The sequence below is a fragment of the Stigmatopora nigra genome, chromosome 5 (assembly GCF_051989575.1).
Source record: "Stigmatopora nigra isolate UIUO_SnigA chromosome 5, RoL_Snig_1.1, whole genome shotgun sequence".
Taxonomy (NCBI): domain Eukaryota; kingdom Metazoa; phylum Chordata; class Actinopteri; order Syngnathiformes; family Syngnathidae; genus Stigmatopora; species Stigmatopora nigra.
In genome coordinates, this window is record NC_135512.1 from 11,221,783 (window position 1) to 11,239,729 (window position 17,947).

General features: G+C 37.6%; 1 protein-coding gene across 4 annotated transcripts in view; it reads right to left on the minus strand.

Annotated features, from left to right (window-relative positions):
• dennd1b (DENN/MADD domain containing 1B) overlaps positions 1 to 17,947 on the minus strand; it is a 108,511-nt gene that overhangs the window by 54,437 nt on the left and 36,127 nt on the right. For 3 of the 4 annotated variants that reach the window (XR_013326475.1, XM_077717768.1, XM_077717766.1), the window contains exons 6-10: positions 14,097 to 14,166; positions 12,035 to 12,115; positions 9,632 to 9,691; positions 6,815 to 6,868; positions 6,240 to 6,350 (exon numbers count right to left, since the gene is read on the minus strand). Coding sequence is in view for 3 of the 4 variants with exons in the window: in XM_077717768.1 (XP_077573894.1) it covers positions 6,240 to 6,350; positions 6,815 to 6,868; positions 9,632 to 9,691; positions 12,035 to 12,115; positions 14,097 to 14,166 (376 nt within the window). In the remaining variant the exon portion in view is untranslated. The remainder of the gene's footprint in view (positions 1 to 6,239; positions 6,351 to 6,814; positions 6,869 to 9,631; positions 9,692 to 12,034; positions 12,116 to 14,096; positions 14,167 to 17,947) is intronic. The other variant, XM_077717767.1, reaches the window with a different exon arrangement.

Here is a 17,947-nt window from a genome sequence, read left to right on the forward strand (position 1 = left end):
TGAACAGCAGTGAGATTAGAATACTAAAAAAATTGGAGGGAATACAAGCGTTTATAAGTGTATTACAGCTGGCTAAAATGCCAAAACCAAAAGCTGTCCATGAATGGGAAAGCTTAAATCCATGTCTTTATTGAAAGACTTCACGGAAGGTTAAAAACATAATGAAACAAAAATAAAATTTGAAGAGAGTGATAGTAAAAAAAAAAAGACTTTCTTTTCAACAAAAAAATTAAATGGGACTTAAAAATGAATTAAAAATCACATTTCTGAGAATAAACAGATGTGATTAGTAAGAAATAGCATTTTCACCCTCATCATCAAATACAACACTACTCAAAGACAGTTAAGTCAGAAAAATATGAAACTTTTTAATTTCTATTTTCATTGATTTAAAAAACTGTAAATGGTTTATTTATTTATTTTAGCAAGACTTGAGTTGAAGTGGTCCAGAGAATTTATACATCCATAATTGTATATTCTCATAGAGAAGAGGTCTTGCACCTGATGAGCCACACGTCCTATTTCAACATTTTTGTCCAAATCGTGAGCTACCAACTGCACTTAAGGATGTTTTTAATAGAACTTCAATATTTAATGGTTATCAGAATACCCTAAATATACTCAAAGCGTGATACTTTTGACTTTAGTTTGTTTGCACTAGACTGTTTTTATGTCTATTCCGATCTGATATTTACATGTGCATTTTGGATGAAAGACATCTTTAAAATGCCAAATAAGGCTGTAATTATTTAAACTATAATATTTTAATTTTGTCATATTTATGAAAGAAAAGATTTTGGGGGGGGGGGGCAAAAATTATACCTATTTATACAAGGAAGCTGAACACATAAAAAAATAAGAAAGAACAACCACATCAGAAGAATGAATGTAAAAATCACTACCAAAATCAACTCTTTGTTCATAGTGTTATTCCTATTAAAAATAACACATTTTCTTGCCACATAATAATTTTAAAAGAAACTCCAATCTGCTATCTTTCCGTAATCCATTTTTTTTCTGTCTGCTCCAACCACCTTTGACTGTTAGTTTTATTGTTATATGGGCCTTTCAGTCTACCAACTCAGTTTCTAATTAATCAGTCTACTTTATTACCTAGAGGTCAGCCCTCGCAAGACACTAGTGCGCCTTGCAACAAGTAGATGGCCCAGAAAGACAGGGCTAGGACAAACGTGTTGCCATGGGCAACAGCTAACGCCAGGCCTCCTACACATGCAAAGTGACAAAGGTTCCGTCAATAAGAAAAAAGGTGTAAGTTCCAAGTGCCTGCACATACAAACAGATGTATGGATGCAAGAAAACACAAACACCTACTACATGCAAATCGGCATATTTGTGGCTACGACAATAAAAGCACACATGGCAACTCACAGCACATGGCTTGAGGTTGAGATAAATCTATTGAGGGAAAAGACACACAGGGAGCGGGTGTAAAAGAGGTGTAGTCAGAGAGAAAAAGAGACAGATGGGTAAAAAAAAAACGATATGTCAGATAGGACCAAGATAGCATAAGTCGGGAGACAGTTAAGGCAGGCAAGGAAAGGAGAGGAAGAACAGAGGAAAATGCAGGAAACAGAGAGACAGCTGGCACTCTAGGGCAGGCTGGACGGATAGCGCCTTGTTAGCATAGACCTGACAGGCTGATGAGAAGGCTGCTGTCAGACCATGCTGGGGTTGGGCTCTGTGAGTTTGGGCGATAGGCATGGCAGAGAATGGGCTTGCGAGCTGGGGGGGCCTCAGCAGATGAAAGACGTGGAAGGTGGTGGGGCAGTAGTGGTGATGGATAGAAACGGAGAAGGTAGGGGGGGCTCCCAGCTGACTAGTTAGAGGAAAAGCTGATGCGGCCCCATTATACGGCACTATGACAAGGCTGCATGCTCTGTTGGCTCCCGCCCCTTGCGCCACTGCTGACCAGCCTTTTAAAAGAACAGTGGTGTTCACCTCTGGTCAAGAAACAGCAAAAAGTCAACTGATGCATTGTTGTACAATAATGATTTATTCCTTTGCTGTTGGCTGCTCGCAAGCTGCACTGGCCATGTACCGACAGACTGACACACTGGCTTCAGCAGAGGCTTTAAGACAGGCATCACCCAGAGCAGAAAGAATAAATGCAGTACGTTTGTTTAAGTATGAGTGTGTGTGTACGTGTGTGTGTGTAAGTGACCTTCTACCCAACTGTTTCTCTGTGATGTGCTAGCCAAACTGGATTGACATACACTTCTTCTACATAAAGTATTGTGCTACAGTATAGTCAATGCTTCAAAAAAGTGAATTTCAAAATATATAGAGCTACTCGAACCTTGGCAAATAGCAAAGATACCACTCAACTACAAATACTAATGAAAGGGAGAGTGTGTGTATGGGAATTTTTGCTTCATCGAGAAGACAAAGATGTGAATAGCAGAGGTGTCTGATTTTGGCCCTCAGAGAAGGCCTTATAGGCTGTTACAGAAATTGCAGTCAGGGTCTAGAAGTGCAAGTGCTTAGACCAAAGTTTTACAAAGAAGAAAAGACAGCAAAATGTTTCAGATTTTTTTTTAACCTTTTCTGCACAGTAAACCAAGTGGTCATGTCCAATCAACTCAATATCAATCAAAATGCTTAATATCCATCGACGTTGTAATCTTTTAGAAATGCCATTCTGTTACACAAAATGCTTTTCATTCAAATTTGTGAATTGTTTTGGCTAAAAATTGTCAAAAACAGCAGTTTTCTATTATTTTCATTGCTTAAGCGGCCCAGTGTATGAGTGGTTATCTTGTCGGCCTCACAGCTCTGGGATCCTGGGTTCAAATTCAGGTCGGTCCACCAGTGTGGAGTATGCATGTTCTCCCTTGGCCTGCATGGGTTTTCTCCGGGTACTCCGGTCTCCTCCCACATCCCAAATACATGCATGGTAGGCTGATTGGACACTCTGAATTGCCTCTAGGTATTTGTGTGAGTGTGCATGGATGTCCATCTCCTTGTGCCCTATCGGCTGGCCACCGATTGAGGGTGTTTTTTGTTTTCGTGTGACATTCTATTGCTGTATTGCAGCAACCCTTCAGGCTTGGTCTATACATTACAGTGTCTTCAGTGTCCACCTTTGGAAACTAAACATAGAGATTCATGTTTAAAAAACACTTTTTGGGAATGATTCCAGTTTCATTTAAGTCTAGATCACCTCACCTATCCCTAATGAGCATCAACATTTATGTTGTATGTTTGATGTGATGAGCAATGGTGTTGTAACTGATCACAATAAAAAATAAAAAAGAATGAATAAGAAAGTATCTTTTACACCCAGTGCCATTCGTGTGAGTGTTCGTCTTTCAGCACTGACATAAGAATCCTCGCTCTAGACAACAGACTTTGAAAAATAACTGTCCATCGAGTGACTGTCAACAGTCACTTCAGAAACATTGTGACAAACTGACATGAATTATATATATTTCACCTATTAAGGTATTTGATCACCAGGCAATGGCTGGATAATGAGCTGCATTCTTTACAGTTAAGTGTGCATTATTGTGGCAAGTTTTTCCTCCTGTATTTGGAGGTCATTCTTCTCAACAGCAAAAAAAATAAAAAATAATAACGCATCATAGAAGCAGCAATAATGCAAGGGCCTGCAAGTAATCCCAGCGGGGATGTGAAAATACCTTTATATTACAGTCCCTGACATACCGCTACCAAACCAAAACAGCTCTCCCAGAGGAAGACAAGATGGATAGACAGATGGGTGGATGATGGATTGCAAAGCATAAAAGGCTGAGAGAGGTGTAAAGGTCTGACGAGGAATCTCTTAAAATATCCTTTTGGCATATTTTATCCTGAAAACAAAAGCCAAATTTGTCTTGAGGTTGCAGAAAATTATAAATCAAATTCGGGCAATTTAAAAAGACCCACTCTTTCAGGTAGAGAGAACAACAACAACAAAAACGTTCACTCTTGAAACTGACAATCTTCATTGTCTAACCATGTTGTGGGGAGGTGATGCTGTTTTGGGGCTGGTGGGAGACAGGTGAAAACCTAGGACGGCTGGCTGAATTTTACAGCTTTGTCTCCTATGGAAGACCTTGGGTGCTGCCAGCTCCCATCAACACTACGGGGCTCTACGGCTGTTTAATGTTGATACTCAGGCAGGATCAACAACATTAGAGATACAGATAGGACTGAGATGACATCACTTCCCTTCTCCATCTCATCTGTCATAAACATTGGGTTCTGCCTTGCCAAACATAAAGATAAGGCTGGGAGGGCGGAATGAAGTACAGAGGCGGGGACGAAAGGGGGGGAAGAATTAGAAACATTTCTTCTCTTATAGACAGAGACAGACAGAAGTAGCTTTAAATGTTAGATTTAAATGGAAGTTAAGACAGGCAATAAGTACTAATTTAAGGCTTTTGGTCCGGTAATATTGGGGAGTTGAAAAACAGTCAAACATAATCCATCATAGGAGTAACTATCAGAGCTTGCTACTTAAAGAACTGTTTGACTGCAGGGTGGTGTTCAACTTTCTGCACAAGCAGCATTGCATGTCAGAGTAATAGTCTCATCCTACATTTTAGGGTTTTGATATTCTGCTGGAATATTGATGAAGAGTTTCACATTCGATCAAATAGGCATTCCAGCTGAATTTATAAGTGAATTCCATATGATGTCAAAGAAATTGAGCCAGTGAAGCTGTAAATTAATGAAAAAGGGGGCATTTTGATTTGCACATTTAATTTGTTCCGTAACCAAGGTGGCAACGTCATTCATAAGTATTAACATAATTTTCCCAATTGAAATTTTCTGAAAGATCACTAATCTGTGTCTTTTAGTGTATTCCATTTAGAAGGGCGTACTGATTTGTCCAGTTACCGAGTTTGTGTTCAGATAGTAAATGTATGTTTACGGGCCGCAGTTTGCCCATCTATGTCTGGTGTAAGATCAAAAACAGGGAGCCTTCCAGGCACAAGTTCAGGTCCTACGCCGGGTACGTAACCCAAATATCTACGCAAGTAGGGTTTCATCACTTCAGTGAAAATTACGTCAAAATATTTTTATTTAAAAAAAAAAACACTGTACTCCTCACATTGACATTGCAATGTGAATAATACATATATACATATACACACACACACACATATATATATATATATATATATATATATATATATATATATATATATATATATATATATATATATATATATATATATATATATATATATATATATATATATATATATATATATATATATATATATATATATATATATATATATATATATATATATATTTATATATATATATATATATATACATATATATACATATAGATATAGATATATATATATAGTAATGATTCAGTTGCATGTATTATTCAGGTTGCAATGTCAATGTGAGGAGTACGGTGTTTTAAATTCTGTCCCTTAAAGGACTGTATGACTGACAGGAGAGTGTGGGGGAGGGCTAGGCGAGTGTGTGAAGGCTGTTTTGTTTTTGTTTGTGTCAGCTATGGCTTTCAGTTGCAAATAAACCATGGAAAACTAACAAAGTTGGTGATGTCCTTGTAGACGCTACAATACATTAAAATGGAAAAAAAAATGCTATACCTACCAGTACTGCCGGGAAGTAGATTAAAAGAAGGGAGGCTGTTAGAGCTATTGCTGAGGGAGCATGAACATGTTTGCCAACTTTGGCGACATAAGGTCTGTGTGAACACAAAACTGCTTTTGGCGACGTCTAGCATAGTTGAAGCATGGCGTTTTCGCGCTTCGGTTTAATTTTGGTCTGAACACAACATACATCTTTACTGATGCTCATCAGTGTATCTTATTTTTCTATGTTTTTTTTTAAATGATGTTCATCTTTGATTCCATGGTAATTGCTTTTCTCTTTGCTGGGCCAGAATTAGTATGTGAGACCCAACTTTATTCTTTTGGGTCATAATGTGAAAAAAGGAGGGCGAGAACGGAAAATATACTCCCGGTGTACAGAAGAAAAAAAGCCTAATGTACTAGTTAAGAAGAAAAATTCAGCACCCAACACTAAAACAAAGTCTTTGGACCGTACAACCAACTGTGCTACCTGAGGATGAATTAGGTGGCATGGAAAAGTAATACAAACTGCATAATCTCAATGGCCTCAAATTGTAAAAAGCCCAATTTTCGCATGATGAATAACTGGCAATTTGTGGCACACTTGTTATTCTTATATTTTTTTATGTAGCTGATCCCAGATAGTGGACTCACAGTGCTCAGCTTGCTTGAGGTAATGATGATGCGCCGCTCATGAAGCATACTGCCGTAGAGTTGCAGCATGTTGTTGACATCCACAGCCACAAAGTATTCTGTCAGGTTTCTCTGCAAAGAAGCAAAAAGGGAGGGATATATGCAGGTACATAACAAAAAGTCCCTGTACAACATGTTACAGAAAAGTGTCACGGCTTCAGATGCTTAGAAGGTGTGCTCAGCAGAGACATACTGTACCCGGCTACAACCTTGCACCTATTACTTTGTTGTAAAAAGCCAACACCGAATAAAAGAGTTTAAGATGAGTGCACGCACAGATGCCTAACAGAGAACCACTTTAAATATAAAAATCAACAGGGAAAAGTGCAAAATATGAAGGGTGTAATACCCATGGAAGTCACTGAACTTCAACATGAAATGTATCAGCACCAGGAGACAAAACTGAAACAAGAGCATGATGCAATAATTTCAAAAGATGACAAGTGTATCTGGTTAAACACGATTAGAGGCAGAGATGTTTCCAGAAGAGAGCGCTCATTTTATCTCTCTCTGTCTGGTTTTCCACAAATACTTACACTCTCTGGGATAGTTGGCAGTCCATTGATATCCGGGGCGATGAAGTAGGAATGCTGCGGAAAACACAAACATGCAGGAGAAAGAAGAGAGAAGGTCACAAGTGAAGCATACCACTCACATAGAAGAAAATGAGGGAAGAGGGGGTTGACTTTGTTCTATGATTTATAGCTCATCTTCAGCTCTGTCTATATGAATTGCTGAGCTGGTGTCTGAACTGTGGCACTGCTTTTATCGGGCATACAGAACAGAGAAAGCTCAATAGAACCTCATCTCCCCACAGAAGCATACTGGGGTGATGTCTCTGGTGGAAAACGGAGTCTTTATTTAAGCATTAGAAAAGCTGGTGGAACGGCAAACACTTGTGTGTGCCAGTCTACGCGCACACAAATACAGGTTGTTTAGAGGATCACAGAGCTGCCTGTCTCACTTTGGCAGAGCAGGGCAGTTTCGGTGTTCCGATCAAAGAGGCCGGAGAGTGTTTCTGTCTGGAGACGGGTAGGTAAAGCACCAACTGAACCGCACTCTCCACCTCGCTAAACCATCTGTTGCCAGAAGGTCCTTTAAACCGAGGACAAACTGGATCGCACAATCAACAGTAACTATCATATCCAAATACACTTTAAAATGTTTACTGTTTGCTATTAGAATTTCTATTCTAATTTTGGCAGAGATAATTGCACAAAAAATGTGAACACATCCCAATGATAACAGCACACTAATGTAGACATCCTTCCCATCGTGCTTGGAGTATCAAAAAGACTGAAATAATATTTTTAGAGTGGTCACTATTGAATATATTAAAAATCATATAATGAATTGATTATTCCATCGATTAATCCAAACTATTGATTAAAATAATAAACAATTTTATATGTCATTATCGGGCCATTATTCATTCAAGTCATTCATTTTTTATTTACAATTAATATTATTGGTTTTCCCATTGGTAATTTTAAATGACAAATTTAAATATCCTTTCTGTTGCACACTTGAATGATCTGATATGAGAAATACCTCAACCTCATTTGAAAAGATGTAAGAAGGCCAGACTTTTTTAAACACACTATATCACCAATTAGGAATATATCATGTAAATAATATAAATAAGATAAAATTGCTTTGGCATATGAAAGGTATTCAAGAGTCAAAATGCATGATTAGAGAGTGTTTAGTATTATTGAGCAGTAAGCACCGTGTTTTCACGCATATAAGCCGCCTCTGTGTATAAGTCGCACCCTGAAAATTGCCTAAAAATTGTTGAATTTACCAATTTCTCTCGTATAAGACCCTGATTCACAATTTCAACCTTATTTTTCCTTGAATTTCATTCATAGGCGCCAAAATAAATTTTGCTTAGCATTTTATATTTTCTCTATTTGGAAATAAATTATCGTAAGCAATTACGTGTATGTCAAGTCTAACATATAGCGTATATAATCCATACCCTTGATTCAGTCATATTTTTTAGCGACAAGTACGGCGTATATGCGAGAAAATATGGTACATTTTATATAAGAAATTTGAGAGTCACCCGTGAAAAGCCAACAGTTTAAGAGGGAGGGAGTCAACATTTTGTTAGTAATGTGTGTTCTGGGATTGAGGACAACGAATAGTCAATTCCAGAGAAACTCATTATCTCTATTAACATACTTACAATGTATCCAAACGTTCCATTTTTCATTAGCTTTAGTCGAAAGGCTACCAACGGGGTAATAAACATTCATAGGAGACAGTGTAAAAGATTGTGCAAATCTGCGTAATTACGCAAGAAAATGCAAAGGTAAACAGCCTAAAATATTCCTCTCCCTTGTGTTTCTACAGTACAGTATATTACTGACAAAACAATTATTAACATAGTATTGTTAAAATTGCTATATTCCCAATAGGGAGCGTCATTGTTGTTGCATAAAGCAAAAAGATGCAACGTAACAATAAAATGTGGAAAAATCCCAACTCTCATTTAGATGAGTTCATTTCTCATCTTAACTAAATATGACTTGTATTGAACTGGAACAGATATCTAAAATATATTTCTATATGATGATATTTCCCTACACTTTGTAGGGGTGTCAATAACAGATAGTTTTAGCTGATAGCAATAACGGTGAATGTTTTACCAAATTAGACAAAATATAAAAATTCTAACATTATCTGCATGACAAGTGGTATTTTGAATTAATTAAAAAAATTATATCGACTAAGCCAAACCAATCAAAAAACCTTCAGAGATAAAAGGCACCCACTATTAACTGTCCTACAACAAGATATGTAGAGAACAAACACTTTATTATGCATCCTTTCTTTCTGTTCATGTGCTCTATGTGCTAGATTAGGTTTTCCCATTGGTCTACAAATCCATACCATTATAGAAATAACAAACCAAGTTGCGAAACTCAAACCAAGCTTTTAACGGCTGCTTGCTCGCATGTCTGCTTTCTTCTTCTTCTTTCTAAGATATGTTTATACGAAAACATTGAAAGTGGGTTAACTGGATGAGCATCAAGGAGATTTTTAGAGCACAATTGCCTTTGCTTTAAACATAAAATGTTAAAAAGAAAAAAAACTTTTGATATTCATGGTGAGAATATGGCGATGTGGAAAGGCATTAATCATTCACAAAGTTTGATTGTTTTCCAGAGAAGAAGCAGCACACACCAAGGCCCAGGATAGTTTGTTTTTGTTATGTTTAAAAAGATAGCGCGGCTTATTTGGCCAGATTGGAAAGCTGTAGCTCCCAAGTGGTTAGTACAGCCGCGGTTTCACATTTCACAGCAGCCTTCTTTCCTCCTCCGCCTCCCTTTCTGCCATTCACTCACCGGTTCCTTGCTTCGCTGATCTCTCAGTACTTGCCCAGTGGCAATATACAACTGCTCATTCTTGCACAATTGAGAGAGGGAGAGAAAAAAGCAAAAGAGGGTTCACACATGAAAGGGGACAAGGGTGCCTTTTCTTGGCTAGCATGAGTTATAAAGAAAAAAAAATCACACTTTTAGGGAATAACTCCCTTCATCAATTAATTATCAAACAAGTGTCTTCTCTAGAAAAAAAAAGATGAATCTATCACCTCTGTTCTCATGGCGTCTTTCCCTATAACGCCCTGAGATTCATAAGAAAAGATATTTGTAGCGCTGACATAAAGACAAAATCAAAAGGAATATTAACTGAACTTGATACGTCCCATATAGTTATGTTGATTGTATCATATTTGAGTCATTATTTTGTAAATCTATCTTTATAATTAGATGCTTATCCTTGAGGGGACCTGGAGTGTTTTTGTTTAATTGGCTATAAAAGGGAGGAGAAGTCCCCAAGAACAAAGGCTAAAAACAATGAACGTGGTTGATGCTTTTATACAGTAGAATGGGGGATGAGCAAGATTAACACAATAGGGCACAAAATGCTCACTGGAAACCATTACGTTAATGTCACCTGTTTGAGAAAGTGTGTTCATGCATGAGATGGAAACACAGTAGGGGAGATTATCTTAATAGTTGAGAAAAACACTATTTGATTTTGAAGAGTTTAGCTTTGTTAAACCATTTCTCTTTTTGTTGAAGTAGGAGACAAGATGGGATGTGAAAGGGGTTTTCAATTTTGTAACTGGTCATCGCACCAAAACTTGGTAGAGATGCTTGTTCCAAACTACGAGTCTGTGGCCTTTCTTGTCTTTTAACTTAATTCTCCTATTGCTCTCTATTTTCTGCCTATGTCGCCATCCCTGTCCTCTCGCTCCTAGTTTGCAACTCATTTAGGCACTATTTTCTGTCCATTTTTCTCTATGCCATCTTTAACCCATGGACCTTTTTTGTGTCATGTTCTTCTAGCTTCCTTTTTTTAGTTTTTATTCTCATTCTTACTTTCTTATTTTGTTATTGCCTGTCCTTGTTGCTCTACTGTGTAAGACTTCAGTCAACTGTTCTCACCATGTTGATGCAACAGATGGTTACTTGCCAGCAGCGGTTACCATATTATTTTGGACTATAAAGCACACTTCAAATCCTTCATTTTGTCTCAAAATTTACAATGCTCCTTATGCCTGAATTCTTGTCCTGCTTAAAAACCCCAAGCCTATTTTGTTGGATTATAACTGTATTATACTGCTCCAGTGATCAAAATATATTTAAATTTTTCCAAAATAATACAAACAAAACAGACTAATGATTGATTTGTGAATAATACAATAACTGCAATGGCAAAAATATATAACACAAATTCAGTGCAATAAGTTCAAAATGTGCATTATAATCACATGCGCCTAATGTAAGAAAATAAACTTGTGCATTTGAGGGCACTTTATAATACGGTATACTTTATATCCCTGATTTTTTTTTGCCCACTTGTACTCATCTATATACATTCATTTACCTTGGTGCTCATTGGCCAATATGGCAACTCTGCCATAGTTACCGGATGGGGAAAGGACTTTTAAATAAAAATATTCACCAAATACCACCAGTCAGCAGCTGCTTTTAATATATCCTAATTAATTTCCATCTTGAAGTATTTAAAATGTTCCAAAATATTCATTCATTTTACGTACGGTGCACCCGTGTATGGTTGCAATAAGATTATACCTTCAATATGTAAAAAATATATATATTTGGGAGTTGTTTTTTTAATTATTCTCTAAGAGCACATGCTTTGACATTGGGGGAAAAATAAACTTCAGTTGAGAAATGAGCCACTGATGAATGTTCTGTAATGTGATGTGATGGTCTTGTCTTTGATGGGAGAATTGAATATTTTGGTTAAATGACATGATATGTTTGCTGTTGCTTGATAGAGATCTGTTCATTTGAGGGCTACTGATTTAAGAGTCTCAGTATTTTAATCATTTTAAAATTGTGGATTCCACAAAATGCTGTGCTTGTGTTAATGTGGTGTCACTGAATAACCCAACGGCACATTTCAACAAGGTTCAGTATTTGCGTGAGCATTTCCACTGTATCCCTGGGGTAGAGACCTTCTGGGAAATCATACATGACAAAGTAGCTGGTGCCACTTGACACTTATACAGTATGTAATGGGATGCATGTGTGGGGAAAAAATAGGAACTGTACAGAGTACATTCAAAACGATGCCTGCACAAATTGGGATTACAATTGGAAAAGTCCACAAATTTCCACTATCTGTAAACAGTATTTTTTTAGTTCAAATCCAATCGATTCATCTTTCAATCTTAGGGAACGTAGAAGATATATTTAATTTATTTTTCTTACCACACTGAGATTGACTGGCGTGAAGGGCTTTGGCACAGGAAGATCGTACAGAGAGTTCAGCAAATCATTCAGGTCATTGTTCTGTGTGGGAGGTAGACAGATAAATGAGAATTGTGTACTTATTTGGTAGATGCAACTGTTAGTGTACAAATGTTATCAAACATTTAATGCATTTTCATGTCATCAGTCTTTTGGTTTCCAGTTATTTCTACAATTCCATTTTTTTATCTGGAGAGAGAGTAGAACAATATTTATTTGTGACAAAAAGCATTCATGAAGTTTGGTTCTTTTGTGATTTTATTATGGGGTTAACAGAAAATGTAACCAAATCAGATGAGTCGAAATATACATGAACTTTGGAAAAGGCCATTCTAAAACCTTGATTCTATCTAATGGCTAAATAAATCACCATTCCAATACAACTTATGATGTGTGTTCAGGGCCATTGTCCTTGCTGGCGGAAAACCCTAACTGAGCGCAAACCCACCCTTCAGGCTTTTATTCATTTATTCATTTTTAGTTATTGTGTGTGTGACAAATAAGTATCTGTTCTAATCATGCTACCAGAAAAAAATATAAGTTCTGAGAAACTCATGACATTCAACAACAAACAACAACACTATAGCTTCTACTATAGTAATGAAAGTGCAATTGCTGAGCATCTTAATACTTTTGACCCAACAGCGTCAGCGTAATAAGCATCAGCAAGGTTAAAAAGGGCTGGATTTCAGGCTGCAGATGCCCATTTTCCACTACTGCTGACTAACAGGCAAAAGGGGGCTGTCAATAATTAAGCAAGGGTTTCCCCCTCCACCCACACTTCAATGACAAGGGCTTTAAGAAACCTACAGAGCTTATTTGACCACAAAACAGGCTCAGGAATGATTCCAGCAGCATTTATGAGCTCCATGACAAGACTGCTATTTATACTGCTGGGCCTCTTGGTGGAGATCAGAAGAGGACAACACTTTGCAGTTTAACTGCTATGAACACTGGGATTCTTCTTCGTTTGATATGCTTTTCGTCTCAGTGGACTTTACTTCGGTTTTGGCTGCGAGCCTTTTGCTTCTTTGGGGAATGCGTAAATGTATTTACTGTATGTGACTGCACTAGTGAGCCAATATACATTAAGTGCGGAGGTGTGTAACAGGGGGGTGGGGGGTGAAGACTGTGTACGGGTGTGTGCAATCGACCAGCCTCCTGTCATGAGAGGCTCAATGCTCACACGCATGGTCAGCAAAAAGGCCTGAGGAAACAGTTCATTTAGCCCTCGCCGTAAAACCCTCATTGCTCTTCTGTCTTCCCTTGTCTGTCAACATCTCCCTCTCGCCTGGAACGGACAACGGGGTAAATAGGAACCAAATGATGCACACTAACAGATAAGGCGTCCAGAATTGCCAGCAAGTTCTCTCTTCCTCACACACAAACTATCCGCCTTGACTTGGCTGCCTCCCTATTTAATGCACTATGCGAGTGAGTCACTTTCAATCAGAGATGGTTTCTTTTAAAACGCGGACGCAAGGCGCATGCATTCCTGATTGGGCTCCTTTAATAAGACTTTCTCAGAAGAAACACCAACTACATGACAAGTGAAGGCGGTCCCACAGCGTGATATCTCTCCCTCCCTCTTTCACCTAAGCCCTCTCTACGCTACATGTTGCATATTTCTCCATTTTGTTGCATATTTTACATTTTCCCTCCCTTTGCTGATATTTTGCAGGGAATAGTCAAGGGAAAAGACTTAAATGAGTGGTGAACGATTGCGTGCACATTCGTGTGGTAAAGATTTGTTTTGCAGTAAATCATCAGAAATAACTTCCATTTTCAGATCAGTGTTTGGTCTATGAAATAACACGTAAAAATATACACAGCTGAGCCCAATATGGCAAGCAATACACCAGTGAGTGCGAAAAAAAATCTCTTGCTGTTTAAATGTATTTTTCATTCAAGGGGGCTGGGCTTTCATTACCATCTTCTTGTTTTCCTTGTTTGCACTTGTCAATCACTACATGTACATCATCAGATAACAATGAGTTAGTTAATGTGGAAACAAGGTCATTACCAGATGTCGTGTAAGGTAATCTGCAAGGGTGTTCAGCAGCTTGTAGTAGATCTCAAACCATGGAAGATAACTGCAATTCAAAAAGAATGGAACATATATAAGTGAAACAATTCAAAATGTTTCAAAAATAATTTACAAAAAAAATCAGGAAAAGTTCAGCAACTTGATTAACAATATAAAAAGCATTGACTCCACTTTGCCTGAATGAGGGTCATGTGCAAAGTTCCTTCCACCTTCCATGTAAAAAAAATACGTCCCAAAATGTTGGTTTTAGAAATAGAAGAGTAAAATTTAGGTCAAGATTGAATGTAATAATGAAATACAATAAGATAAAAACACCCAAAAAAAATTATGAAAACAAGCCTGACAATCGTGGCATTGACAGTACAGTGTGGCGGAGTTAAGTGACCCTAATTCTAACTCTGATAAAGTGAATGTTGTACGCCGACTCCCCAAACCAAAGTAAAAAAAAACAACTGTGGTTCTTTTTACTTGGAATGGCTGTCAGAATATGTGCAAATAGAAGAACAAGCAGTGAAACTGGGTTTGATCTTTTCTTTTTCGAGTGAGAAAGGTCCGCTCTGCAAAACATGCAGCAAAGCTAAAGCTGCGAGCGAGTTTTTCGATAGAAAAATATGGACTAAATGGAAGCTAGACGAACTCAGGGGACACATTCAGCAGAAAAGTCATTCGAATGAAAATGAAAAGTAAGAAGGACAGACATAAAAAATAAGGTAAAATTTAAGTGACATTAAGATGTTATTGTTATGAATATTTACCATAAAAAAATATTATTACTGAGTGTGATACTGGTGTGTGGCCATAACGAGCACTTTTGATGTTGCTCACAGACGTGAAAAATTAGAAGGAACATTGGCTCTAGTTAATCTTCATCTATTTTCCGTACTACTAATCCTCACAAGGGTTAAGGGGATACTGGGGCCTCTCCCAGTCGACAATGTGCAGTCAATTAGGGGACTCCCAAAATGGGTTGCCACTCAATCGCAGATCCCAGGGACATAAACGGCCATTCACATTTAAACTCATACCTAGGGAAAATTTACTCTCCAAACAACCTACCATGCATGTTTATTGGGATGTGGGAGGAAACCAAAGTAGTAGGTATTGAACCCTTGATCCCAGAACTGTGAGTCTTACATGCTAACCACTCTTCCCGAGGTTTCAATATGAAAAAATCAAATGAAATAAAACAAAAAAATGTTCATGTGAGGTAAAATGCTACAGTTCACAAGAATGCTTTTGCCAGATGCTTCCTGCCTTCTCTTAATTTCCAACATGCTCCCCGTTTCCATGCCCTTGAAACAATACAACTATGTTACCTTTTATAATTAATAGACAAAAAAAATGAATTAATCAACCAGCATAATGTAGTGTGCCTTGGTTTTTATGTTGAAGTGTATCATTAGGTACAACCACCATAAGCTTAAAGCATCTACAGTATGGGTCTCTTTACCAAGCTGACATTTTCTTGGCTAAGTCGCTTTCTGGGTGGAAGAAGGCCAACACTTTCTTTTGGCCCTGAAGCCTCTGATGATTTAATATTATGCAACTACCATATTGTAAAAACATGATGTTCCATCATGATATTGAATTTCTTTTCGCCTTTGCTTTAACATGGATTTAACTGCATGAATAATTATTCCCAATAAGGACATGCTTTCATTAAATAAACACAAATTCCTGTTAATGCCTTATTAATGTGCCTTGATGCAAGAGGTTTAAAAATTCATTTGAAAATATAGTAGTAGTAGGTTAACTGGGCCTAAGAATCAAAAGTGGACACTGTGTCCTTTAAGTTGATTTTTTAAAGTGTTTGTAATCATGATAATAATAATTATCATTGAGTCTGAATCAAGTCCTGCTCTGGCAGTTGGCTGAAGACTGAAGGGTTTCCAGACCATGGGTCACTGGCTGCTCTGTAGACTGGAATTAACACACAACAAGAAAACAATAAAGTGAAGCGAATGCAAATTTTTATATCGCTAAATCCGTGAGGGGCCAATGACAGCCCGGGTTCCTGGGTAAGTGCAGCCAAGCGCACCAATCAGAGGGGCTGAGTGACCATTAGTCTGAAACAATCAGCCTCTTAGCATGCCTATATTTTGACATCTGCATGAAGATTTACTGCAATCGGGTCACACTTGCAGGGGTGACCAAATCAAACACGCTTTGATTCATTCACATGCTGACTGCATATCAGCCTATTTCTGCCATGTCAAACAACATACAGCACAAATGTTTGTGTATGAGGTCAGTTTACATTTAAGCCATGCAGAAATAAAACTTCACGCTGATGTCACAAACTAAGAAGGCAAACACTCCCCTTTTAAAATTCTGGCTTTAAGACATCAATCTATCATATTTTCTCTTTTTTTATTTTCCATTTGAAACTCCTAAAAAAAATTAAAAGTAAAAAAAAAGCCTGCCAAGTAGAGGTTAACCCTCCCGAAAATGACAATCATTATGCCGTACTACATATCCTTTGGTTTACAGTAAAAGACGATTAATGGTGAAAAAAAAAAAACGATTTTTCAAAATTCAAGTTGTATCGCGAATACAAGCTGTTAATGAAATCATTTGTTCTGGTTATTCTCTGACTTAATTCTCTTGTTATAGCAAAGTTTAAGCTAGGAACGCTTAGAGATATACTCCTACTCTTCACAGTTCATTCTTCAGATAGATGTGTTTGTGCAAGGCAAATCCTCTGATAGGGAGGGAGGCATTCATCACTTAAGTGCCCCCCCACGACCCATGCCTTTTGAAACATGTCTTGTCAAAGTGCCCTGCCATATCCATCCGGCCTACGCTAAAAAAGCAATGCATCAAAAAGTAAAGATCAGGCAGTCCCTTGATAAAAACAATTAAATTACTGAGCATTCACAAATTATCTTGTAAATAAACAATATCTTTGATATGTTCGTATTTTTGTAAGAATATACAGCATTTCCTGTGCGTTTGCAACCCCCTTGATAAATGCTATAGTCTTTTTAGTCCTTGTAATAGTTTTCAATCACCTGTGGGGTGCTGACTTTTATTACAGTTTTAAATCTCCCTAAGCAAACAGGCACCCAACATTGTGAGTTATTCTACACTTTGGAAACAGCTCAGTGGAAGATTTCATATCACCTTCACGTTTGCAGGTCAAAGGTTACACACAGGGGAGGAAGCGGTACTTGCCGCCCTCCCAGGAACCCGTTAAAATGGCCACTAAACAGCGCAGTGCCATCGCTAAATTGTATCCTACCGGCTGCGGTATCAAATAAAATGCAGGAATCCAATTCCCGCCTATCCCTGACCGCCATCAATAAAATAATCCAATCGGTGCCAACAAAGATTCCATTTAGAGTCATATATGATCGTGTTTTGGAGTCATAAAAATAACTTTTTTGTGTTTGAGCTATCTGAAACAACCCTGTGATGCTTTTGTTAGTAAAGCTTTCACAGGCTTGAAGCACCACTACCCCCCCAAATAAAACTGCCCTCCTCATTAAGCCACTTCCTCATGCGAGCAGAGGTGACAATTTTATTGTCCCAGCACTTGAACAATCTAAGAGGCATGAACAGTAGTCATCACTTTTATTTCAAATCTACGGGAGCTCATCAAATAAAACATATTCATTTAAGCCTAATAATCTCTGTTCTATAGACACATTAAAGTTTTTATTTTAGATGCTGGTTTAAATTAGTGAAATCAAACCATTCAATAAAAATCAAAGAGAAGATAATATATTTGTTGCTTGACATTAGACCGAAAATGTAAACCCTCCCCTAAAAAAAAAAAAAAAACAACTTCTGCCCTTTCAATATTTTAACTTAAAAAGCTGTCATAA